This window comes from Mesoplodon bidens (genome assembly GCF_964165515.1).
Source record: "Mesoplodon bidens genome assembly, chromosome: 11".
In the NCBI taxonomy this organism is placed as follows: domain Eukaryota; kingdom Metazoa; phylum Chordata; class Mammalia; order Artiodactyla; family Ziphiidae; genus Mesoplodon; species Mesoplodon bidens.
Window position 1 is genome coordinate 96563072 of NC_138167.1, and position 26144 is coordinate 96589215.

Genomic DNA, 26144 nt, shown 5'->3' on the forward strand with positions numbered 1-26144 from the left:
CTCATGTTTTTAAGTTCTTCCAAATATGTGGATTTCAGAATGATACAGCAGATTTCAAGAAATGCTAATAGTCTTTTACATGGTCTCATCTTTTATGCAACCATGTATTAAAAGTGCCCTTGATAAGTGACTGTAGTTCATTAACTTAGTTATACTTTGTGCACTTTTTATTTAAGGGTATGTTTTAAACTAATGGTGTATTATAGTTTGGCAGAATTTTCTTTCTCAGTGGCACATAAAATAATGGTATGTTTTCAGTCAATGACATCTTTAGATTCAATGAAATATATTTTTCTGATTATCTGCCCCCCACCCTAGATTCGCCCTGTAGCATCTGAGGTAAATGAATGTTTATGATTCCTTAAAATGCTCAGGAAAGGAGTTGTTATGCAGATTCCCTTGGTAAATCATTAGACTTTCCTAATCCTGTTAATAAACATTGTATAAAATATCTGCTGTGTTTGAGACCTTTTTTTTTAACAGTGAAAGTAGAGAACAAGCTAAGTCACCCCAGACTAGTAAATACAGCCTAGTGGTTAAGAGCCTAGACTCTGCAGCCAGATTGTCTGAATTTAAATAACAGTTCCATCACTTTTTAGATGTGTGACTTTAGGCAGGTTGCTTAACTGCTTCCAAATTTGTAAAGTAAGGATAATAATAGTGCCTATCTCATAGGGTTGTTGTGTAGGTTAAAAGAATTTTGCTCTGAAAAGAATTAGAACAGTGCCTGGCACATAAGTACTGTATATTTGTTAGTGTTCTTGTCATTATTATATTTGAATTAACATCAATAGTGTTCTCTCTAAAAGCATTTTAGAAATTTCGGTTAACTTCCTTTGTATAATCAGTAAACGTGAGAATTAAGGGCACAAATAGAGTTAGTTATCTAATGAAAGTTAAAGCAAAATGAACCCATCATTTAAAGATGGGTGTTATATGGTAATTAGACAAAATTGAGATTACATTTTTAGTTCTCTTTTTACTTTATTTAGCCACTGCCAGTACAATTTAGTTATTTCCCCTAACCTCACTCTTAGATGCACATACACATATACTTATAAGCTCTCATTCAAGAGTCCCACCCATCAAACCATTCCAGGATTGATTTTCTTTAAGCTGCATTCCTGTACTCCCAGCTCATCAGTTCTCTCCTAGTTCCTTTCTCTTCTTCATACCCAAAATGTGTGTACCCAAAGTATTAAAGAGCTTGAGAAGTTGGAATTTCGTGGTCGTACGGGTTGGATTGCTTACTTGGCTTATTTTATGATTGGAAGCCTGGGATAAAGGGAGAAGGTACAGCATATAATAGAACTGAGTCCTTGATTCTCGGGCCAAGGGACGGGAGAGGAGTGAAAGATTTAAGACTAAGGGAGTGCTAAGGAAAGACCCTTGTTGGGTGCGGAGCATGCTATGCTCAAGTAGATTAATTACTTTACTTAAGTTGTTCATTCATTTATTTAATATTCAAGTACTGGTAGTGTGCCAGCCTCTGTGTTAAGTGCTAGCTTACATTCAAGATCAGTTTTAATTTTTTTTTAATATAGACAAAACTTTTTATTTTTTTGTGAGAGGAACTGTTCTTAAAAATGGAAGCATATATTAGTATGAATGATTTGTATGATAAGTTTGAATTAAATTACTTTCAGATTGACTATCTGGGGGATGAAAGGATATGCACAGGGGACGAGGAAATTTAAACAGAAATGTAAAGCTTCTTGAGAGGGGCTAGACAAATGTTCCTAAGGGGGAAAGAGGACTGAAAATGAAGTTTACAGACGCTAGACCAGAAAGGTATGTCATCCGTAGGACCTCTACAGAGCTTTAGCTGTGCATATGGATGCCTTAGCAAAATTATGAGTCTCCACGTATTCTTCTCTAGGATCCCTTTTCCTATAACCTTTCCTTATTTAGTTATTTCTTTTTAGTACCACTGACCATTGGTTAAAGGAGACAGAGAAGCTGTTTGGTGGTTTTGTTTCTCTAAGCATAAAAGAGATTCCAGGATAATTGCTCATTTTCAGAGGATTCGGTGCTATCATTCTTTTTGTTCAAGTATGTACACAAATTATTCTATCATTGTGTTTATCCAAATATTTCTGAATTCTCAGAAAATGTGTACTACATTGGGGAAATCGCAGTGTGTGGTAGATTGCCTTCTGTTCTATAATCTTCTCTCTCCCTGCTGCCTAAAATCTCAATAGGTGGTTTGACTATAGGAAATTCTGAGTGTTTTTATAAATAAACATTTCCACAAAAACTAGTAAGATAACTTATTTTAAAAGTTTCAGGGCTTCTGCCTGCCATTCTTTTAGACTTGACTTAGTTTCAGGTCCTCTGAATTTATTAATCACTGCTTTTCATTCTTTGAGGGGAGGGGTTTGAGGCTGAGAGTGATCCACATTCATTATGTAAGAGGGAAGTTTTGCTTGATTATTGCTGAAGAAACGAGGCTTTACTGCATTTATATAGTGTTTCTTGTTTTTTTTGTTTTTTGTTTTTTTCTTTTTGCGGTACGCGGGCCTCTCACTGCTGTGGCCTCTCCCGTTGCGGAGCACAGGCTCTGGACGCGCAGGCTCAGCGGCCATGGCTCACGGGCCCAGCTGCTCCGCGGCATGTGGGATCTTCCCGGACCGGGGCACGAACCCGTGTCCCCTGCATCGGCAGGCGGACTCTCAACCACTGCGCCACCAGGGAAGCCCGATAACTATTAGCTTTTAATGATAAAAATAATATGATTTGGGCATTAACATAAATAGATCAATGGAACAGAATAGAAACCTAAAACATAGACATATATATCATATAAAGATGGCATTTTGAATCAGTGGTGAGGAGATAGGGGTTGCTTAAGAGCCCCTAGGTGTGAACCTGGAGTGGGTGCTGAGCTGGCTCCTCCCAGGGCTGTTACTCATACAGCCTCCCACCAGTGTTGCAGTTCTGGGTTAGTCCATTTCTGTGGCTAGAACAATGGCTTACCCTAAAAAAATCATTAGATTCCAAACTCACTCACTATACAAGAAATTAAATATGAGATGAGTTAAAAAGTTTAAAAAAGTGAGATGGTAAAAGTTAGAAAGTATGTGTGTTTATTAGAGTTTTTAAAAATAGGAATATCCACGAATTCCGGAATTCATGAACTTTGGAATTCATGGACTTTTTTTTTTTTTTGGCTGCACCGAGCGGCATGTGGGATCTTAGTTTCCCGACCAGGGATCGAACGTGTGCCTCCCGCAATGGATGTGCAGAGTCTTAACCGCTGGGCCACCAGGGAAGTCCTTGTTTATTAGATCTTAAAGTAAGAAAAACATTTTCTTAACATGAAACCACAGGGAGTAAATCTCAGAAGGAAAACTTAAACAGAATTAAAAGGTGAGCTAGAAAAAAAAATTGACAATAAAGGTTACCATCTTATTATATGAAGAGCTTTTGGAAATACTAAGGAAATGAATAAACCAGTATAAAAATTGAGAGAGGATATCAGTGAAGAAAGTGAAGATACATAAAGAAATACATAAAGCCAATAAAAAGAGAGCACAAGTTCATCCCGCTCACCTAGGATTCAGTGAAACCATTATTTGCCTAATATGTTCGGAGAGAGTTAAAACAATAATAAGGGTGAGACAACATTAACCTTCTTGGAGGAAAATTTGGCAGCATGTTTATAGAGCCATAAAAACGAGAGATAGGCACACAAATTTATATGAAAGGCTATTTAGCTTATATGTCCTACAACATAGATCTGATTAAACAAATCTAATATCATACTATGCAACTACTAAAATTTTTGTTGAAAATGAAGAGGCCATATAAATAGGTCTCAAAACAGGGTGCCTACAATTATATGGATTTAAAAAAAAAGAAAGAAAAAGTTCTACTAGAATGATTTGTACCAAAGTGATGACAGTTGTTTATTTTAAGATAAAGGATGATTTTTAATTTCTTCTTTTCTCTATTTTAAAAGTTTCCTTGTAATGTACATTAATTTTGTAATTAGGAAAATCTCATTTTCTGTTTAAATAAGAAGTACCCAACTATAGTTTTTAAGTTATTGTTGTTATTATTATTTGTTGAGATTGCTGAAAGTGAGAATGCTGCCTGCCTCTCTAATCATGAATATTGTTGCTCTTTAGAGAACTTGACACTGCTTAGCCCTGAGATCTGATGGGATCCCAGCATGAGGTAGTATGGTTGGATTGTCCATGGCTGAGTCATATCTGATAGTATTGGTGTAGAATTTAAGGTGGGGAAGGTACTTTAAAATTATGGAAGGATGATTTTGGAAGGATGAAATTCTGTTTTCATTTCCTGTTGTTTTGGAGTGTTATATTTTCAGATTCTTTACAGATAAGATTTCATTTTTGTCTAAAATGCTAATAACCTTCGTGCAAACTCAGCTTTTAAATCCATGAAATCAAAGTACTTATTAGTATCAATATATTAGCAAGTTGTTAGAAAGCCTAATTCAGTATGATAGATGAAATTCATTGCTAATTTACAAAGTTAATCAGGATGTTTAATAATTAGTCTGGAAAATTCATACATTTTATTTTAAAAATTTTTTATTTATTCATTTATTTAATTTTTGGCTGCATTGGGTCTTTGCTGCTGCAGGCGGGTTTTCTATAGTTGTTGAGAGCGGGGGCTACCCTTTGTTGTGGTGCACGGGCTTCTCATTGCGTTGGCTTCTCGTTGCGGAGCACGGGCTCTAGAGTGCAGGCTTCAGTAGTTGTGGCGCACAGGCTTAGTTGTTCCGCGGCATGTGGGATCTTCCCGGACCAGGGCTCGAACCCGTGTCCACTGAATTGGCAGGCGGATTCTTAACCACTGCGCCACCAGGGAAGCCCCATACATTTTAATTTATCCCACTTAGTTCCCAAACTTTCTAGCTTAAGGCTGTGTGTGTGTAGCAGTTTTTAAGCATTGTGTTATATATGTGGCTTTTTCAGCTATCTAATGAGAGGAGAACAGTCATTTGTTTATTTTGCTCAGTTCTTTTCACATAAAGGTGCTTATTAATTTGATCTTACTCTTCTTTTTGTTATGTTGTAAAGTTCCTTTTGTTTAACCATTTCAAAAGAAACCTCTTAGGAACAGGGAGGGGAGGGAAGGAATAGTTTGGCAGAGGTTGAATGATGACAGAGTGGTATATGCTAGATACAGGACTAATGGAGGGTGAAAGGGGGTATTACCAGAGGCGGAGGCAGACAAAGCAGCAGTAGTACTGAGAGGATGGCATGGTCTCTCTGAAGAAAACGAGTGGAATCTAGCTTAACTCCCCTAATACCTTTCACGGACACAGTAACTTTTCATTTTGGAAAGTACAGGCACTTATCCACATTCATGGTTTGTAACTGTGTGATCCCAAATACAGACTTTTTTTCCCTCTCCTGGAGCTGTATAGTTTTTTTTCTCTTCCCTAAAAGCCTTGCTAAGATTGCTTAAAATGCAAAGGGAAATCAGCATGATTTTAGAGCCACATTTATATGATTTATTGTACATAAATAAAATTAAACTTACTTGGCTGTTTAGTTCTATTGTAATTCTGTTCCTCATTCTGATTCATATGTTGAAAATATTGTGCTATTCCCTAGTGTTAGAGTTTTATAGAGAAGTAATTATACTTTGCAAAAATTTACTGAAAAACTGAAACACCTAAGGAATTTGTATGGATTCCTTATATTACGATCAGGTGTTCATAGGTTACAGAGACTGAGGCATTTGGGAAGAAGAACGTGATATTACACTTTTGGGGAGGGATTCTGAAAATTAAGGGGACTAGTATTTTTAAATGGATTTTATGAACTATTGTTAATAGTGTTTGGAGATGAATGAATTGTTTAATTCACGTGTAAGACTCCTCACTTATGAAAGGGAACAAATGTGAAAAAAGAAAAAAGAGGGCTTCCCTGGTGGCGCAGTGGTTGAGAGTCCGCCTGCCGATGCAGGGGACGCGGGTTCGTGCCCCGGTCCGGGAGGATCCCACATGCCGCGGAGCGGCTGGGTCCGTGAGCCATGGCCGCTGGGGCTGCGCGTCCGGAGCCTGTGCTCCGCGACGGGAGAGGCCACAACAGTGAGGGGCCCGCATACAGCAAAAAAAAAAAAAAAAAAAAAGAAAAGAAAGAAAAAGGAATGTGAAGCAATCTCTAGCTGAGCTCTTCCAAGAACTAGATAGTATACCACACAATTTATTCTAGTTATGAAAGTGTCAGAACTTGGCTTCAGCATTTATTTTATTAAAAATTAATTTTAACAATTTTTAATGCATTTGAAATATTTTTTAAAATTGTATTTTCTTTAGTTGTGTGTGCATAGTTTCAGATAAATAATAGTTGTGAGTGATGATTGTCTGTTGAGGCTTACTTATGATTGTCTGTTGAGGCTTACTTACTGTCCAAGAATTCTTATTAAGTAAAAAGTTCTATGGAATATGCTCTTCTCCATATATTAGAAGCATTTAAAAATGTTAATACAAGTTGTGTTTAAAGTAGGCAAATGGTATGTTGGTTGCTTTTTCTGGATTCCTGAATTTTGTGGAGTTCTGCTTTTTCAAATTAATAGGGAAAAGCTACCATGAAATGGATCCTCTTTAGTTATTTTAGTCTATGAACTTATTAAGTGTTGATTATTAAAAACCTTTTTTTGGACTGATAAAAGTGTGCTTTATTAATGAGTCAAATACCACAAATAGTTTTGCTGTCAGCGACCTTTTCCAAAATGTTGAGCAACTTTAAAAAAATAAGACTACTAACAAATGAAATATCATGTTCTCTGGATTTAAAGGGTAGTTGTCTTCCTGGAAAAATCCGTATGTATTTTAAAACTCTGGAATCTCCACTCCCCAATCCCCCACACCACTGCCCCGTAAAATGTGTTTAGGCTTAGATAATTATAAATAGATTTTTCACCTGCATGACTTTTTGGTATTACATTTTACATTTGGATGGGACGTGGGTCAGTTCTGTCTTAGAGGGACTAATTTTTCAAATGCAAGATATCCATTTCATGCTTCCGATCCATAAACAAGTAGTATTTCTTAGTCATCAATATGACCAAAAATGCCACCACAAAATTCCATGCCTTGTAGGGAGTGGTATTGACTGAATAAGAATCAATGGCCTAGAACACTGTGGCCAAAGGAGATACTTGCTCCAGAGAGGTAGTCAGAGAATACTCTCATCCTACCACCAGGCCCAAAGGTATGAAAGAACTTCAAAAACAAATAGCTTCCAGTTGAGTGAGCTACAGGGGAAAGGGCTTTTTCAGGGAGCCAACTAGGTTTCATCCTGTAGCTGAGGAAAGCAAAATGTTAATCAGCAGGAATTCCAGAGGGCACAGAGGAATGATTTGGAAGGGAGAGGAAGGACACAGGATTGGGTCAGATTAGGGAACGTGCAGAGTGGTATGGAAATGAGAGTCTGTACAAGTGAATGGGTGAGACCTGGGGAAGTTTGGTCTGCTGTCAGTGACTGAAATAAACATGGAAATGAGGCCTGGTAGAATTACTAAAAGTCCCTTTAAAAATGGGGAGAAAAAAGTTAAAATGCTAACATACACAGAGCTAATACAGAGTAAATGAACCCCCCTTATATAAGTGTCATCCAGCTACAACAATAGTCAACTCATAACCACTCTTTTTTTTCCTGTAACTTCCAGTAATTCTGTGTTCTACAAAGTGATCCAAGACCCTTACGAGATAATGTGAAATCAAAGTTTCACAGAAAAGTGCTCACTGATATTTTCTGTTCTGTTCCTTTTTTTTTTTTTTTTGCGGTATGTGGGCCTCTCACTGTTGTGGCCTCTCCCGCTGCGGAGCACAGGCTCCAGACGCGCAGGCTCAGCGGCCATGGCTCACAGGCCCAGCCGCTCTGCAGCATGTGGGATCCTCCCGGACCGGGGCCCGAACCCGCGTCCCCTGCATCGGCAGGCGGACTCTCAACCACTGCGCCACCAGGGAAGCCCCTGTTCCTTTTCTTTTTCCTCAAATAAACTCTGGGTTGCAGGGCACTAAATGATGTCGTGACAGATGAAGAGGTTACAACTGGTAGTTGGAAAATGGAGGCTGAGGTTTGTAGTTAGGCTGCTCGGGTTGGAGTTCTGACTGCACCCCTCAACAACTTTGTGTCCTGTTACTTACTTCAAATCCTCCCATCCCTCTTATATAAAGCAGTACCCACCTCCTAAGGTTTTTGTGAAAATTATCTGTATTTGAAGTACTAGATATTAGAGCTTAACAGTGCTCTCTACACACCTAGAAAATATTCAGTTACTAGCAGGTGCCATTACTATTTTAAGTGACCAACCTGGGATTTGAATCTAGGTCTCTCTGATTCCAAAATCTGAGTTCTTATATGTTTTTAATCTAAAATATAACTTATAGACAGTTACAAATTTTAAAAAAATCAATCTAGAGATAATGTATATTTTTCTTTTTATCATTCATCATAGTATTTTTTCCCACTCTACATTAAATTGCAGACATTTCCATTTCTTTGAAAACAGTTTTCAAATAATATTCCACCATTTTGTTCTCTAGAGGCAGAAATGTTATGCTTCATAGGAAAGATACTTACCTAGTTCTAGTTACTTAGTCAGTACACACTCAAATTTTATTGCTACGTTTAGAACTTCATTGTGAGAATTTTGGTCAAATATAAAAGTCATGAGAATGGTGCAGTGAAGTCCCCCATGTCCACATCCTTCAGCTTCAACAGTGATCAACTCCTGACCAGTTTTGTCTTACCTATACCACCACACACTACCCATTCTATCCCTATGTTATTTTCAAGCAAATCTCAGATGACTTATTAATTTATTCTTAAATATTTCAGCATATATCTCTAAAATATAAGGAATCTTTTTAAAACAAAAGAACAATATCACTATCAAACCTTAAATATAGTTCCTTAATCTCATGAAACTCCTAATTTCAAATTTCATCATTGTTCAAACTGTCTCTTAAATGATTATTTAAAAAATAGTTTCTTTGAGTAAGGATGCAAATGAGGTCAATATATTGGTATTCATTCATATGTCCTTTGAGTTTCAAATTTGTGGCTCTCTTCTCCTTTTCTCTCTCTCTCTCCCCTTTTTATAATTTATTAGTTGTAGGAACTGGCCATTTGTATTTTATAGTTATAACAGGGATCAGCAGAGGCTTATTTCTATATGATGGAGAGCTGAGAATGGTTTTTAAAGTGTTTTGTGCAACAAACCTTATGTAGCCCCAGATGACTGTTTGCTCTGTGGTCTTTTATATTCCCACAATCTGGATTTTCATGATTGCATCTCCATGGTGTTGTCTAATATACTGTTCTATTCCCTCTATTCCCATTAATTGGTAGTTGGATCTAGAGTCTTAATCAGATTTAGGTTCAGTTTTTAAAAACTCATTTTATTTGTTCAATACCTCCACGATATTTCTTTCTTTGCTAAGTCATATTTATTAAGGTGTCTTTTACATATAATAATATGCTACTGTCTAAAGAGTGTGATTTGATGAATTTTGACAAATACACACAACTGGGCAAACCACCGTGAGAATCAGGATATAGAACCCTTCCACCATTCATTCCGCCCCCTCCCCTCAGACACAGCTTCTGACACCCACTGATCTGCTTTCTGTTACTGTGATTTTGCTTTCTCTAGAATTTTACAGAAATTGAATCACACAGCATATAGTCTTCATTTCCTGGTATCTTAGCATAATTCTTTTGTTACTGAGTATATTCTGTCGCATGACTGTACTACTCTTGGTTATCTGTTCACCAGTTGATGTACATTTGGACTATTTCCAGTTTTTGGCTATTATGAAAACTGATTTTTTTGTTGTTCAAGTGTTTGTGTAAGTTTTGAGTGAATATGTTTTCATTTCTCTTGGTAGCTAACTAGGAGTAGAATTGTTGGGTCATATGGTAAGTGTATATTTAAATTTATAAAAACTGCCAAACTTTCCCCTGTATGACTATGCCACTGTTAGTTCCTACCAGCAATATAGGAGACATTCAGTTGTTTCAAATCCTCATTAACACTTTAATTTTAGTCGATATTTAATTTTATTATTCCAGTAGGTATGTAGCCATAGCCCATTGTGGTTTTCATTTGCATTTCCCTAATAAGTACTGATACTGAGCCTTTTTTTCATGCATTTATTTGTCACCCCTATATTTTCTTCGGCAGAGTGTTCAAATTTTTGCTCTTTTTTTTTTTTTTTTCCCTTTGGTACGCGGGTCTCTCACTGTTGCGGCCTCTCCCATTGTGGAGCACAGGCTCCGGACACGCAGGCTCAGCGGCCATGGCTCACGGGCCCAGCCGCTCCGCGGCATGTGGGATCTTCCCGGACTGGGGCACGAACCCGTGTCCCCTGCATCGGCAGGCAGATTCTTAACCACTGCGCCACCAGGGAAGCCCTTGCTCATTTTTAATGATGTACTGGAATTTATCCTACTATGTGGAATAAATCCAATTTCACATTAAAAAATATATAGTTATCCAGTTATCCCCGAACCATGTGTTTAAAAAAAAGCCCATTCTGGGCTTCCCTGGTGGCGCAGTGGTTGAGAGTCCGCCTGCCGATGCAGGGGACACGGGTTCGTGCCCCGGTCCGGGAAGATCCCACATGCCGCGGAGCGGCTGGGCCCGTGAGCCATGGCCGCTGAGCCTGCGTGTCCGGAGCCTGTGCTCCGCAACGGGAGAGGCCACAACAGTGAGAGGCCCGCGTACCGCAAAAAAAAAAAAAGAAGAAAAAAAAGCCCATTCTTTCCCACCAGTGAGAGTTTCTACTTTTATTGTAAACACAATTTGTCTATTTAGATCTATTTCTGAACTTTCTGTTGTGCTCCTATGAAGTACAGTTTTTTGAATCCTAACTAATAGGATTTAACAAAAAATCCATTTTCTTTTTATTTGGTTACTTTGTCAGATCTGAGCAATAATCTTAGATGTTATAAAAATTATTCAAAGTAGCTTCTTTTTTTTCAGTGTTGATACTTTGTTATTAGCAATGAAAATCATACATTTCCCTTTTTGTTCTGAGGTTTTATTTGCTAAAATATTAACACTCTAAATGTACCTTTGGGAAGAGCAAAGAGCTTGATGAGAATTAGTGATGCTTATTATTATCATTTCATAAAATCTGACCTTTTGGTTTGTTTCCAATAATTGTTAACTCAGTTCCCATGCAACTTCCTCTCTCATCTGTGTGAAAGGAGAGAATAACTTTTACATGTTTACATTTATCTATAAATGAAAGCTGAGAAGAGAGGTAGGAGATTCAGTCCCACATTACCGTTGTAAGTATACTATAAAATCAGTCCCACATTATTGTTGTAAGTATACTATAAAATCAGTAGCTATTTTCTTCTCATCTTTTTCCCTCCCAGATGAAAAGCTTATAATTCATAGAAAGAATCTTTAAAAAATATTTAGGGTTCTTTTTGGTTTCTTTTTGCTAGTACTTATTTAAAGACCAACTCTCTCTCTCTCCCTTGAGGATACCAGCCAGCTTCTGTGCTTAGAAAATTATTAATCTTTGCAAGAAATAGAAGTAGAAGATGTCTTTACCCACCTTTGTCCATTAACTCAGTTCCTTTTTGCTTTCAGTCTTTTCTTATTTCTCACCATTTCGACCAAATTGTTCCTCCAGGTGTACTTATCCCCCATTAAGTAAGATAGTTTAAGGAAATTGTAAGATGCTTGTTGCTAAAAGAACTATACTGGTTTCTAGAAGAACTTTGGAGGGAAATTGTGATTCATCAAGTAATCCCTATTCTAAAAGCTTCCTGGAAAGTAAGATGTACACACTCTCCACAGAGATAGTATGTGTGATAAATAGGTTCCCAGGTCAGTGGGTAAGAGTGTTGCCAAGAAAAAGAACATTCAGAATTTTAACTTGGGGTGCAACAGTCTATCTCCCTGATTTGTCTCATCTCGTTAACTCATTTATCAAACATTTACTGAAGTTTATTTTTTCTGCTTTCTTTTAATGCTGGTGAGTCTATATTACTCTATGATTTAAGAATTCATGCTATTGACATTTGATTCTACGGTCAGGGATTTTTACAGCCCAGGTACCAGAGAATGATTGCTTTCACAGAGTAGAAGGCTAGATGAGACCACTTTTTATTCTTTCTAGATTTTATAGTCTTGCTGACCTCTTGTCTCAGTACTATCTATTGAAGAATTTCTGTACTCCATTCTCTTTTCTGTTCTAGTCTTTATCACATAGTTTTCGGTGTTGTGGTTTTATACATTTTTAATGTTAGTTAGAGTCAGTGTTCTGTCATAACTCTCTCTTTAAAAAGTAATTTTTCTGGATGTCTTATGTAATTATGCATCCAGATGATCCACCCTTACTTTCCAAATAAATTCAGCTTATGAATTAATTTACAGATTATTGACACCTTCAGTATTAGTTTTTTTCTTAAGAAGAGATCTTAATTTATACCACTCAGTAAAGTTTTATAGTTTTTTCATAAAGTTTTTTTAGTTTATTTTTATGGTTACTCTTAAAATCATATAATCTAACTAGCTATTGATGTTACTCTGAGAAGCTATTTATTTCTGTGTGCTTAATGAAAAACCATCTTAAGGAACTGTAGTAATTCTAAAATATTTTTGACAAAATTGTATCATTTGAAATGATGAACATTTGCCTTTCTGATGCTGAAATCTCTTATTCTTCTTCCCTAGTTTTACCAAATAGTACTTCCAGAGTGATGGTAACCACCCTGTTGATAGTGGACATCAGTGTCTTAAGTCTGGCTTTGCTTTTAAGTTTTGTTGATATTTTGGCATAAAACATGATACTGTCTATTGGTTTGAGAAAGTCTTTTTAAAAGTCCTAAGAGAGATTCATTTTCTAATCAGGACTAATTTCTTAAACTTTGGTACCCTTTACTAGATTCCTTTTATTGATTCTCTTTGCACCTAAGATACATCTTTTTTTTTTTTTTTTTTTGGCGGGGAGAGGGGCATGCTGAGAGGCTTGAGGGATCTTAGTTCCCCGACCAGGGATCAAACCCAGGCCCTGGCAGCGAAAGTGCTGAGTCCTAACCACTGAACTGCCAGGGAATTCCCAGATATATCATTTTTCATAGGATCCCATTGCCTACTATGTTGTTTAGTCTCTCCACTTTTGGTCCCTGTTAATCAGAACTCTGAATTGCTGTATACAGGTTCTTTTCCCCAAATCAGTTTTGATAATGTTTTACTTATATTCCAGGGAATTATAGCACTATAACATGTTTCAATGTTATGTAATGAAAAGTCTAGACTTCTTAGGCTATTTATTATCTGTATTTCTTTGTGATCAGAGCATATGCCTTTCCAGTACCCACCTCTGTCAAGGACTTTGAAGGATCTGAGATCTTACCCTGCTTACAAGCTAACGAGTTAGCCTGCTATGGTTTCATGGATCCTGGCAGAAGACACTAGTCTCTTGGGAGTCAAGAACAGTTTGTTACTCACAGCAATAGCAGTAGCCACAGTGTTATCATTTTTCTTATACCAGTTACCTAAGCCCCAGTTCCCACAGGGTGAGAAGAGGGCCAGGTGACACCTGTACACATAGTTAGTTGCATTATAGGAGAGACCCTAAACATTCTCTGGAATCTCAGCCTACTTGTTTCTTTAATTCATCCCTTCCATTCTGTCCCCCAGCTTTCCCTCCACATCATCCTGATTTAAGACTCCATCTCAGACAGATGCTTTCTTCCATACCCCCCTGCTATGGACCTTGTGTCTTTGAATGTGCTGCTTATTTTCTGTGTTCTCCTATTTCAGATGCTCCAGTGATCCTTCTTGGTTTGCACAGTGGCTTCAGCCTTTCTTTTCTCTTTGCACAATTTGTAAATACTATTGTCTTTCCTGCTATTCTGTGCTTTGGTCAGTGTCTTAGTGTTTACAAAGTGCCTGCAGAGATATTATTTATTTTTTGTCTCTTACAGAACACACACAGGCAGTGTATTGGTTAAGAATGTGTTCAGTTACAAGGAACAGATGACCTATTTCACAGTGGGTGTAATGGATAGAGTTTAGTTTCTGTTTATGGGTTGTTGGTTTTGTTTTTTTTATTAATGTAAAAAGTCTGGATAGATAACACAGGTGGTGATTCCGTTTTTTAAACAGCAGCCTTTCATGTAAGCTTTTCCATATGCTCTTTCCATCATCTGAATTTTTTTTTTTTTATATCTGCAGTTCCAAATTAAACGCATTTTTTTTTTTTTTTTTTTTTTTTTTTTTTGCGGTATGTGGGCCTCTTACTGTTGTGGCCTCTCCCGTTGCGGAGCACAGGCGGCTCCGGACACGCAGGCTCAGCGGCCATGGCTCACGGGCCCAGCCGCTCCGCGGCATGTGGGATCTTCCCGGACCGGGGCACGAACCCGTGTCCCCTGCATCGGCAGGCGGCCTCTCAACCACTGCGCCACCAGGGAAGCCCCTAAACGCATTTTTTAAACTGTAAATTCTTCTACAGAGTGTTTGTAGAAGACTTACTCCCTAGGTGAAGATACTCATAGGCTACTAAGGTAGAAAATGGCCTTTAACATTAAGTTATCTGCGCACGTACACACACACACACACACACACACACACACACACCTTCAGTGGCCTTTATTATTAAGTTATCTGCACATGTACCCACAGACACACACCCCTTCCCGTTAGACTCTACATTCCATGTCTGTGTGGTGTGTCTTTTGTTACCTTCCAAAAAGTGCTTTAAGGTAGTCCATTTACTTGAAGATTGAATGATGAAGAAAGAGTGAACCCTACCTTTAAGCAAACCTTGTCACTGGTAGTTAAAGCCTAGAGCCTAGAAAGATGTTGACAAGGGTGTGAATGTGGAGGTTTGGATTTTAAGCAGATAATTTAGTTTATAGGAATTAAATGTACCAGTTGTTGAAAGGAACACTTTTATTGTGTAGTTTCTGAATGCTTAGTGTTTCTTAATGCTATCAAATGTATCTTCACGTACTATCAAAACATTTTATTAATATTATATAGAAGTAAAATGGAAACTATTCTTTCTTTCAGTGCTTAGATGAGTATGAAGATGATGAAGCTGGGCAGAAAGAGCGGAAGCGAGAAGATGCAATTACACAACAGAACACGATGCAAAATGAGGCTGTAAGCTTGTTAGATCCGGGAAGTTCCTATCTGTTACAAGTGAGTATTTAAAAATTCTAGAATGTCAATAGCTATTTTAACAATAATTTTTAAGTTACTGTTAATAATTTTTCCAGTTTCATTTTGGTTGCATCAACTCCATTTAAGTACTTTCAATGGATTTAACCAGTGATTTTCCTTATATCTAAACACTTTTTGACGTAAGCAGTATTTGGTCCTTAGTTCCTGATCAATGAATATTTACTGACTAAGGTTTAAACAGTATCCGTTGTACAAATAAGCAGGAAAAATAATTACCCTTTTGCTCTTAAAAAAGTAAGGATTAGTGAGTTTGAGTGGAGAGTTCTGTTCTAGGCTGATATTTGCATTAGAATAATGTAGCAAATAAAGAGTTGAATAACAAGTGTCTACCAAGTCAAATGTTTAAACATAATAAAACACAACATGTAGTATTGTGAATTGCCAGAAACCCCCGTATTTCTTTGTAATTATAAAATACTTTTTAAAACAAAATTTAAGTCAGTTTCCAATTAGCTGTTATCTTGGCTTCTTGTAGCACAGAAAATTGGGAGTTGTTGGCATTGGGGTGCCTGAGTTTAAAGCAAATCACTCTTCAGAATCATTCCATATAAACTGTACTTTGGGAATTATCTTGATATATCTAATCTTAAATTAATTTGATGACACTTTGAGATCGTAAGCTACTGTGTTGTCTTTTCAGAGTTCCAGCTTTGACTTTTTAAATGCATTTTATTATGATACTACTCTAAAAGGAGTTTCCGAGCAGTACACACATCTCCCTGTTTTACTGATGAAAAAAATGAAATGTACACTTGTCTATTAATTTGCAAGGTTATGATAGAAGGCATTTGGCAGAGAGAGGCAAAATGTTTTGAACTGGTTTGGATGTGAACGCAAACCTTCTTTTTCCTCTGCTCTTTGATGTGAGGAATGGTAATGTGGGTTTGTCTGTGCCGCTGTACTGCAGTTGCTACTGCTAGAATACCCCGTTATAACACAGTGCAAGCTAACCGTTAGTGCTTCTCTCAGCACCTCTGTGACTGTTCATAATCTAAGGTATCTTTGTATCCTTTGTTTTTGTGTATTACAGCAAAGTTGAAATTAAATCTGTGCCTATTCCAGGTGAAGAAATAGACTTAATTTATTGGGATAGAGACAATATAGCATTTTGATTGAGTCTAGAACTGGTTTCAGTTCTTGGTCACGTCACTTAACATCAGGCAGCAGCTTTTGGAAAGAGGGCTGATTTCTTTCTGTTCCTTACCCAGTCAAAGCCGAGGAGCCTAGTGTTTAGTTTATTTCCAAGTTTATACCCAGATATGTAGCCGTCTCTGCTGCTCCGGGCTCTCTGAGGAGCTTTCCGCCTTACCCAGTTTATCTTCTTTCCTGTAGCTTTTCTAATCTCTTCCTAGGTCTACCCTGCATTTCTCTCATTTTTGTTTGTTTGTTTCATTAGCAATTAGGATGTAACTCACTGATGACCTTGGTTTTAAGTACGTATATTCCAGGCTATGTGCTTAGGATGAAAGTGAGGCAAAAACTCTCCCAGGGATCCCAAATTGCCACATTGAAGTTGGAATGGGAACAGGAACTTTTCTGTCTACATAGTTGACCTTTCTCTGAGTTACTACCTAAACTCACATATTCTGTTACTCAGATAAGATATAGATTTTATTTATAACTCCAACTTCAAAAACAACAAAAAGAAAATATTGGCATCATTGGTTGTTTTAAGGCTTTTTTTGAATAGGACAGAGAGATTTTGTTTCTTAGCATTATGTATGTGAATCAGTTAAATTTTTTTAAATGAAGAATGAAATGGGAACATGAATTTGGCATAATAGTAAGCTCTGTGAAAGGTTAGAGTGTTTTAAGTTTCTGTTTGGCATTTTTCAAATAATATGGAGTAGTGGTAATAAAAAATGAGCCTTTCTATTTTTTTCTTATATTTTTAGCTATGATTTTACACATTTTTAACCATGTTTTTTTTCTAGATAATATGCCAGTTTTTAAAGTAATATATTAATTCTCTGATTAAATAATACATGATCAATTAGAAAATTTGAAAAAAATGAAAATGTAAAAGACAGGGGAAATTACCTAGTTTGGTCTCCTTATGTATTTTATGAACTGTTTATTAAATTTTAAGCTTTAGGCTCAGTTAATTTTAAAAGAAGCATACAGTCACATGCTAAAAAATGGAAAAAGCATAAGAAGGTGTATGGTAAAAAGTCTTCCTCAGCTACCTGGTTACCTTCTTTGGAGGCAACTAATGCTTTCTTTTCTTGCACATCCTTCTAGATCCTTCTCGAGGTAGTCCATAAACAAATTTATGTCTATATGTGTGTATATCTATGTCTATATATGTATTCACTAATTTTTAGCACACTGTTTTGCATCCTGTTCTTTTCATTTAATATTTTGGAGTACATAAAGAGCTTCCCTATTATTTTTTGGTAAACACAGAATATTCTATTTTATATATGTATTATAATTTTTCTAACTAATTGCTATTGATGGTCATTTAGGTTATATATAGTTTTTTGCTTTTACAAACAATGTGGTGGTGAAAACCTTTCAATATATGTTCTTTTGCATATGTGTGTGTAAATCAGTAGGATAAAACCCTAGCACTAGAATTTCTGGGTGAAAAGGATTGTGCATTTGTAATTTTGATGGTATTGCCAAAATTCTCTTTGTAGGTGTTATAGCATGAACATTTTTTTTCATGTTATTCAAAACTCTGTGTATTATTTTCAGTGGCATAGAATTTTCTTTTTTAATGTGTATAATAGGTGACACAAATTTCCCATTAATAGAAATCCTCAGTGGTTAAACGCTTTTACTATTATAAGTCATACTGGAATTAACATCTGTGGAGATTAAGCTTTTTGTGTTTTGAATTATTTTCTTTGGCCAGATTACCAGAGATGAACTTATTGGGCCAAAAGCCATATCGCATTTTAAATTTATTTATTTATTTATTTTTTGGCCACATCTTGAAGCTTGTGGGATCTTAGTTCCCCCAGGGATCGAACCCGTGCCCCCTGCAGTGAAAGCACAGAGTCCTAACCACTGGACCGCCAGGGAATTCCCCATAATGCATTTTAAAGATTTTAAAAATTTCTGATGCATATTGCCTAAATTACTTATAAAGAAAAGTTTACCAGTTTATGTAAACAATGGCATTTTGTGAGAGGACATTTATGAGTTTTTTTTTTCTCCTTTCTTTGATTATTTATTGATTTGCCTTTTAAAACAATCTCAAGTTTACTGAAAAGTTGCAAGTACTGTACAGAGAATTTTTTTTTCTTAAAATGTTTGAGAGTAAGTTGCTAACTTGATGCCCTATTACCCCCAATACTACAGTGTGTGTTTTCTACAAACAAGATCTCCTCCATAACCACAACACAGCTCTTAAAAATAGGAAATTAAAATTGACACATTCTTTTATCATCTAACATATTCAGCCATCATCAAGTTTTGCCAGTTGTCCCAATCATGTCCTAAATTATAGCAAGAGGGTCTAATTCAGAATCACATGTTCTATTTAGTCACTATATCTCTTTAGTTTCCTTCAATTTGATACAGTGTTTCCTTAACTTTCTTAATCTTAACACTTTTTAAGATTATAGGTCATTTATTTTGTGATGTGACCTTCAGTTTGGGTTATCTAATATTTACTTATAATTAGATTCAGGTTGTATGTCTTTGTCAGGAATATCACAGAATTGGTGCTATGTTTTTCTCATTGTGTATCCTATCAGATGACACATGATTTTAATTTGTTCCATTGCTGATGATGATCACTTTGGTTGTGTGATGAAGGTGGTATTTGCCAGGCTTCACTGCCCCTTCTTAATAAGTATTTTGTGGATATGTGCTTTGAACCATGTAGATATCTTAATCTCCATCAAACTTTCTGTTTATCTCTATCCATTTATCTGTCATCTATTTATATATGTATATCTGTATCAACTCACTATTACCTATTTTATCTGATGGGTTTTACTTACCATCTGTATTAGTTTTCTATTGCTGCTATAACAAATTACCACAAATTTGGTGTCTTAAAATGACACAAAATTATCAACTTACACTTCTGTAAGTTCGAAGTCTCATTGGACTAATAAAATCATGGACTGAAATCAAAGGCTAAAGTTAGGGCTGCATTCCTTTCTGGAGGCTATAGGGGAGGGTCCGTTTCCTTGCCTTTTCCAGCTCCTAGTGGCGACCTGTACTCCTTGTCCCTCTTGCCCCTTCAAAGTCAGCATTGTGACCTTTCTTCTTTGCCATATCTCCCTCTGACCTTCCTCTGCCTCTTTCTTCCACTTTCAGTGACCCTTGTGATTACATCGGGCCCATCAGATAACCCAGTATAGTCTCCCTATTTAGTGGCATTGATGAGCAACCTTAATTTCCCTTTGCCATGTAACCTAATATATTTGAAGGTTATAGAGATTAGAATGTGAACATCTTTTGAGGGTCATTATTCTGCCTACCACACCATCATTATTTATTTTAATAGTCACATTATCCCAAATTTGGCCAGTGGGAGCCCCTTTAGCCTTTTGTATCCTTTGCTACGTCTCCATCATTCTTGGAATACTTCGTTTTCTGGCATAATAAGATAATGCAGACTCATCTTTAGCTTCTTACGCCAGTCTTGGAAGCTAGCAGCTATTTCTCTAAGGAGCCCTGATTCCTTTTTACTGGAAAATGATATTGTGAAGCCAAGATCTAGGCTGTAGTTATGTTCATGTTGTTGAGATGTCACCATTCGTAGTCCCTCTCTATGTGCAGACCTACTGTGTGTGTCTATATGTACATGCATACGTATACATATCTGTTTGTCTGCTGCCTGCCTACCTACCTAGGTAACTACATCTATCTATGTAGATACTGAAATTAATTTATACCGGTATGGCCAATTCTAATCTGATATCACAAGGCTTAAATCTAGTATTTGTAACTCCCTTTTGTGACACTGAGGAACCTGTTTCCCGTTATTGTTAATGTGTTTTCTTATTTAGTCAATTCCCCCATATGTAACCTATCTCCCATTGCCACTCCTTCCCCACACTTATGCCCTCCTCACCGTGAGTGGGTTCTGACATCATACGTTGGCTTTACCTTGTGCATGGACACTCTCCTCACTTTCTTCAGGCTTGGGCATCCCTTGTGAAGCTGCAGGTTGCCCTCTTTACCCTGCTTGAGTTGTGACTCCTCACACCAGTTCACCCCCTCTGGGGATCCCGTCCTTACCCTGCTTAGCTTCTCCATCCTGTGACAGGCTGCTCTTCCCTAGGGCCTTTCTTTGTTCCTGCTCAGACTGAGACCTCATGCTGGATTACTCCATGGGGACCCCTTGTCACCTGATTGGGTTTTGACACCCCCAGGCCAGACTGCCACTCTGTGGACACTCTCTTCATCCTATTTGGGCTCTGGCATATCAGCCCTGGTCATCCCCTACAGAGATGCTCTCCACACCTTGCAAGGGCTGTGAATTCTCCATGCCAGGCTGCCTTTTTTTTTTTTTTTTTTTTTTTCGGTACGCGGGCCTCTCACCGTTGTGGCCTCTCCCGCTGCAGAGCACAGGCTCCGGATGCACAGGCCCAGCGGCCATGGCTCACGGGCCCAGCCGCTCCGCGGCATGTGGGATCTTCCCGGACCGGGGCACGAACCCGCGTCCCCTGCACCGGCAGGCGGGACTCTCAACCACTGTGCCACCAGGGAAGCCCCAGGCTGCCTTTTTGAGGGAACACCTTCTTTACCCTTCTGGGGTGCTAAATCCCCATTTTGGGCCCCCCTTATGAATGGATGACCATCACACCCTGCTTGGGGCTCTCAGTATCCCTTCCTGGGACTCCCTTTCTGACCTTGCCTCAGGCCTGATAACCTGACTTCCCTTTCATGCTTTGTAGACCCCTCCTCATTCTGCTCAGGCTCTGATTTCTGATGCCAGACTAAGTCCCCCTGCTGTATGGATGCTGTCCTCAGTTTTCTTGGACTCTGACTCTTTTTGCCAAACAGCTCTTCTTCATGGAGTGTTCCGGTGTTCTGATAGCCTGTTTGGGGCTACCTTGTTTCCTCCCCACCTAATGGCTTTAGGACTAAGTCGTTCAGGAAAAGAGGGGAATAATGAGCTTTTCTTTTATTTTATTTATTTATTTTTTTTTTTTGCGGTACGCAGGCCTCTCACTGCTGTGGCCTCTCCCGTTGCGGAGCGCAGGCTCCTGACACTCAGGCTCAGCGGCCATGGCTCACGGGCCCAGCCTCTCCGCGGCATGTGGGATCTTCCTGGACCGGGGCACAAACCCATGTCCCCTGCATCGGCAGGCGGACTCTCAACCACTGCGCCACCAGGGAAGCCCCCCTTTTTTTTTTAATTGAAGTACAGTTGCTATACAATACTATACAAGTTACAGGTATACAATATAGTGATTCACAATTTTTAAAGGTTATACTTCATATATAGTTACAAATATTGGTTATTATTTAGTTTTTCCTTTTAAAATCTTTGTTAATTTGATAATGTCCTTGTTTTATTCTCACTTTTAAAGTTATTTTATCAATTGTACATTACAGATATTCTGTTCTGCATTCATCTTCAACATTGTATCTTAGTACATTATATATACCAGTATAAGTATTTTAAAGTTAGTCCTGAGGGCCAGTTACCATGGTATGCCATAGTTTACCGAGGGCTATACTGAAGTTATTCAAGTTTATTTGAGTAACTTCAGTATTATTTTACTATATTCTCCTGGGCCTGTATTTGTCTTATCTTATTTCACATATGCTTTTATATTCGTTTATACTTTACAAGTGCTGATCTGCCACTGCACCTGTAAAGACAGTGTTCGTGGAATTTCCTTATTGACCATTCTAAGCTTGAATGAATCAGAATGTTTTATTTAAACTCACATAAAACAGTTCGTGCTTCGCCAACGTTTTCTAAGCTCTACATAGGTCTTTCCCCCTCCCTTTTGTAATACAAACCATCCTATTACAAGAAAGATTATTTCAGGAAAAGTATATTTTAAATCAGGTGTATAATAAACTTCAGGGTTATTGGAAGGTCTAATTACATAGTCTTTGAAACTTTTAAGACCAATATAGTCTTAGCATTCGTATTTTTTACAAGCAATTTCAGTGAGACTGTAGGTATTTCTTCTCCCCCCCGACATTTAGAATGGAATTTTCAACTTTAACAGTTATAGTAATTATGAAGTTATCACTCTTTGCTTGGAAATCTTTGTGGTCACAGAAATATAGAGGCTTCTAGTTAACAAATCTAAGGTTTATATTTGTGTAGAATTTTGTATTAATGTATAGAAGCATCAAGAATTTTCCTCCTTAAAGTTATAAGGGACTCTTTTACTGCACTATAGGGGCTGTTTTTTTTTTTTTCTATCTAACATTTCAGTTTCCTCTTTTTGGCAGGGCATAGTTAAATTCCATCTGTAAATGTGAGTCTTGAATACACATGAGAAGCAGGCTACCACCCCTCCCAATCTCTGCTAATATTAATATAGTCTATCCAATTTGGGGAACATTCCATCGTTAAGCAATGCAATTTTTTATATATATATAAATTTATTTTTTATTTATTTATTTTTGACTGCATTGAGTCTTTGTTGCTGTGTGTAGGTTTCCTCTAGTTGTGGTGAGCGGGGACTACTCTTAGTTGTGTGCGGCCTTCTCATTGCGGTGGCTTCTCTTGTTGTGGAGCACGGGCTCTAGGTGTGCGGGCTTCAGTAGTTGTGGTACGCAGGCTCAGTAGTTGTGGCTCACAGGCTAGTGCAGGCTCAGTAGTTGTGGGGCACGGGCTTAGTTGCTCTGCAGCATGTGGGATCTTCCTGGACCAGGGCTTGAACCTGTATCCCCTGCATTGGCAGGCAGATTCCCAACCACTGCACCACCAGGGAAGTCCCTAAGCAATAGAATTTGATTGCTAGAGTCACTGTGAAATAACATTTAGTTACAAAATGTATAATCTAATAAAACTGTACTCAAATCTGACCAATAATCAGTAAGCTTAAGAGTTGTTGGTCTGCTTTAGAATCTTAGCTCTTGAATATTAGTTATACAGAAATAGGCTTAAATCTAATTGTTTATACATCTTGGACATGAGCATGGAGTAATTTGATCAAGTATGTCCGAGTTGTAATTTGATCAGTTGCACCAAACTAGCTGTAGAGAAAATACTGTAAAACTTGAGATATGTTTTAAGTGACTAGTTGTTTAAAAAAAAAAGCTGTGAGAAACGTAGAAAACAGATATTATACAACTTATTAGTATACTTAAATGGAAACTTACCTGATAACTGACTTTAAGTTATTTATAGTTGGGTCAAAGTATAACATTAGTGTAATGCCACAATAGTGTAGTGTTGCTGAAAACATCCTCCATTTCACCTTTCTGTATTTATTAAAATTCTACTCTAAATGTGTATTAGTCTTGAGTTTTACCATGTTAGGGGAAAATGCCTACTTTAAACCTCAGAAATATTATTTATTGCCAGGTTGTTTCTACCATTACAATCAATATATCAGTTACCCACAAATCAGTAAATGCAACAAGGGCTATTCTTATTTAGCAATTTTGCCTATTTCATTGCAGCAAGAGATAGTCTGGATAATCAAGCTGATGTCATGTTTTGAAATATTTCAGTTATAACCAAAGTGAGAGAGGTGTTATGTTTTGTAACTTAAGGCATTATTAGCATTTTTTCTAATACATATTTAGACAGATATCATTCAAGGTCTGTGCCTTAAGTTTTAGTTCATATAGAATAAGATTAGGGACGTTTACGAAAGAAAACCTTGATAAGATGTTAGTTGGAGTACTGTTTGTGAAACTTAAGGGGTAAAGTTCCATATGAAATCATTATTATCTACATTCAATAAAATGTACTTTGAGTGCATACACATAACCTTAGTATTTCTTTCTGCTTTAACTAAATAACCAGTGATTAAACATTTAAATCTAGTTACTGTGGTTTCAGAATAGTTTTAAAGGGACTTCCCTGATGGCACAGTGGTTAAGAATCCGCCTGCTAATGAGGGGGACACGGGTTCGAGCCCTGGTCCGGGAAGATCCCACACACCGCGGAGCACCTAAGCCTGTGCGCCACAGCTATTGAGCCTGCGCTATAGAGCCTGCGAGCCACAATTACTGAGCCTGCGTACCACAACTATTGAAGCCCGTGCGCCTAGAGCCCGTGCTCCACAACAAGAGAAGCCACCGCAGTGAGAAGCCCACACACCACAACAAAGAGTAGCCCCCGCTTGCTGCAACTAGAGAAAGCCCGCGAGCAGCAACGAAGACCCAATGCAGCCAAAGATAAATAAGTAAAAATAAATAAATCTATAAAAGAATTATTTAAAAAAAAAAACAATGGTAATTGTTCCAATATTCTCTATCAGTAGTTTTATGGAACACGGAATTGTGTGCTTATACACATACCCAAACTGATATGTCATTTTTTTTTTTACTTTACAGGAGCCATCTAGAACAGTTTCAGGCAGATACAAAAGGTAAGAATCCTTAAGTTATGACGAACAGCATATTGTAGACATAAGTGTAATGTCTTCCTGACCATGGCTTAACTAACTAGACTGTTTCAAGCAGCTGTTTGAAAAATAAGAAACCTTAATATTGTGCTCTTAAAAAGAAATTACATCGTAGGCAGGAGTGTAATGTCTTTCTGACCACGACTTATTCTGACATACTCTGCAGTCTTTGAACACTGCACACACCATGAATTTGTAAGGGTTTGATGAACTTAGCAAAAGAAAAACTGAGTCATTTTCCCTTGTGTATTTAAACATGGAAAATACAGATATACCATCTGTATTAGTCAGCTTGGGATACCATAACAAAATACCATAGACAGGATGGCTAGAGCAGAAATTTATTTTCTTACAGTTCTGGAGGCTGTAAAGTCCAAGATTACAGTGTCAGCGTGGTCTGGTTCTGATGAGGCTTCTCTTCCTGACTTGCAGAGAGCTGCCTTCTTACTGTGTCCTCAAATGGTGGAGAGAGAAGAGGTGGCTTCCCTGGTGTCTCTTTTGATAAAGACACTAATCCCATCATGAGGGCCCCACCCTCATGACCTCATCTAAACCTAATTACCTCCCAAATGCCCTGCTTCCAAATATACCATCACATCGGGGTTAGTGATATGAATTTTGGGAGTATCCAATTCATTCTGATCCTAGTTCATTCAGGCCACTATAACAAAATGTCACAGACAACAGAAATTTATTTCTCACAGTTCTGGAGCCTGGAAGTCAGAGATCAGAGTGCCAGCAGGGTCAGGTTCTGGTTGGTGAAGGCCCTCTTGCCAGTTGCAGCTTCGCACTGTGTCCTCACATGGTGGAAGGGGCTAGAGAGCTCTGTGGGATTTCTTTTATAAGAGCACTAACTCCATTCATGAGGACTCCACCTTTGTGACCTAGGCACCTCCCAAAGCCTCACCTCCTATTACCCTTACATTGGACATTAGGATTTCAACAGAATTTTGGGGGGGACACAAACATTCAGACCCTAGCAAGTCCATAGCACCAGCTATACACAAGGAGTAATGCTTTTATCAGAAAATGTGTTTGAGTGTGTGTGCACATGTATAGGAGGAAAATCACAATTAAGTATAAGTTGTTTAATGGACATGACTCAGATATTAGCTTCTTTCCCTGTTGAAGCCATGAAGGTTGCAGAAGGTGTGATCATGCTTGTGCTAATAAGTATGGAATAATGGTAAATCTTATCAAGTGCTTATAATGTCCAAGAAGCTTTACATAGAGATCTCATTCAATTCTCAAAGTTATCTTGTAAGGTAGGTACTGTAGGTATAATATTTACTTTCATTTTGTAGGTGAGTGAAGTGGGATAAAGAGGTAGAATCATTTCACTGTGCTTACGAAGCTAGTGAACAGAAGAGTCTGGATTTTAACTCGGGCAACCTGACTCCAGAACCCACATGCTTGCACAAG

General features: G+C 37.8%; 1 protein-coding gene across 1 annotated transcript in view; it reads left to right on the forward strand.

The window, feature by feature from the left end:
• The window catches only part of PAWR (pro-apoptotic WT1 regulator), a 101235-nt gene that overhangs the window by 51458 nt on the left and 23633 nt on the right, over positions 1-26144 (forward strand). The window contains exons 2-3 of the mRNA XM_081249770.1: positions 15031-15162; positions 24652-24686. Of these exons, the coding sequence (XP_081105896.1) occupies positions 15031-15162; positions 24652-24686 (167 nt within the window). The remainder of the gene's footprint in view (positions 1-15030; positions 15163-24651; positions 24687-26144) is intronic.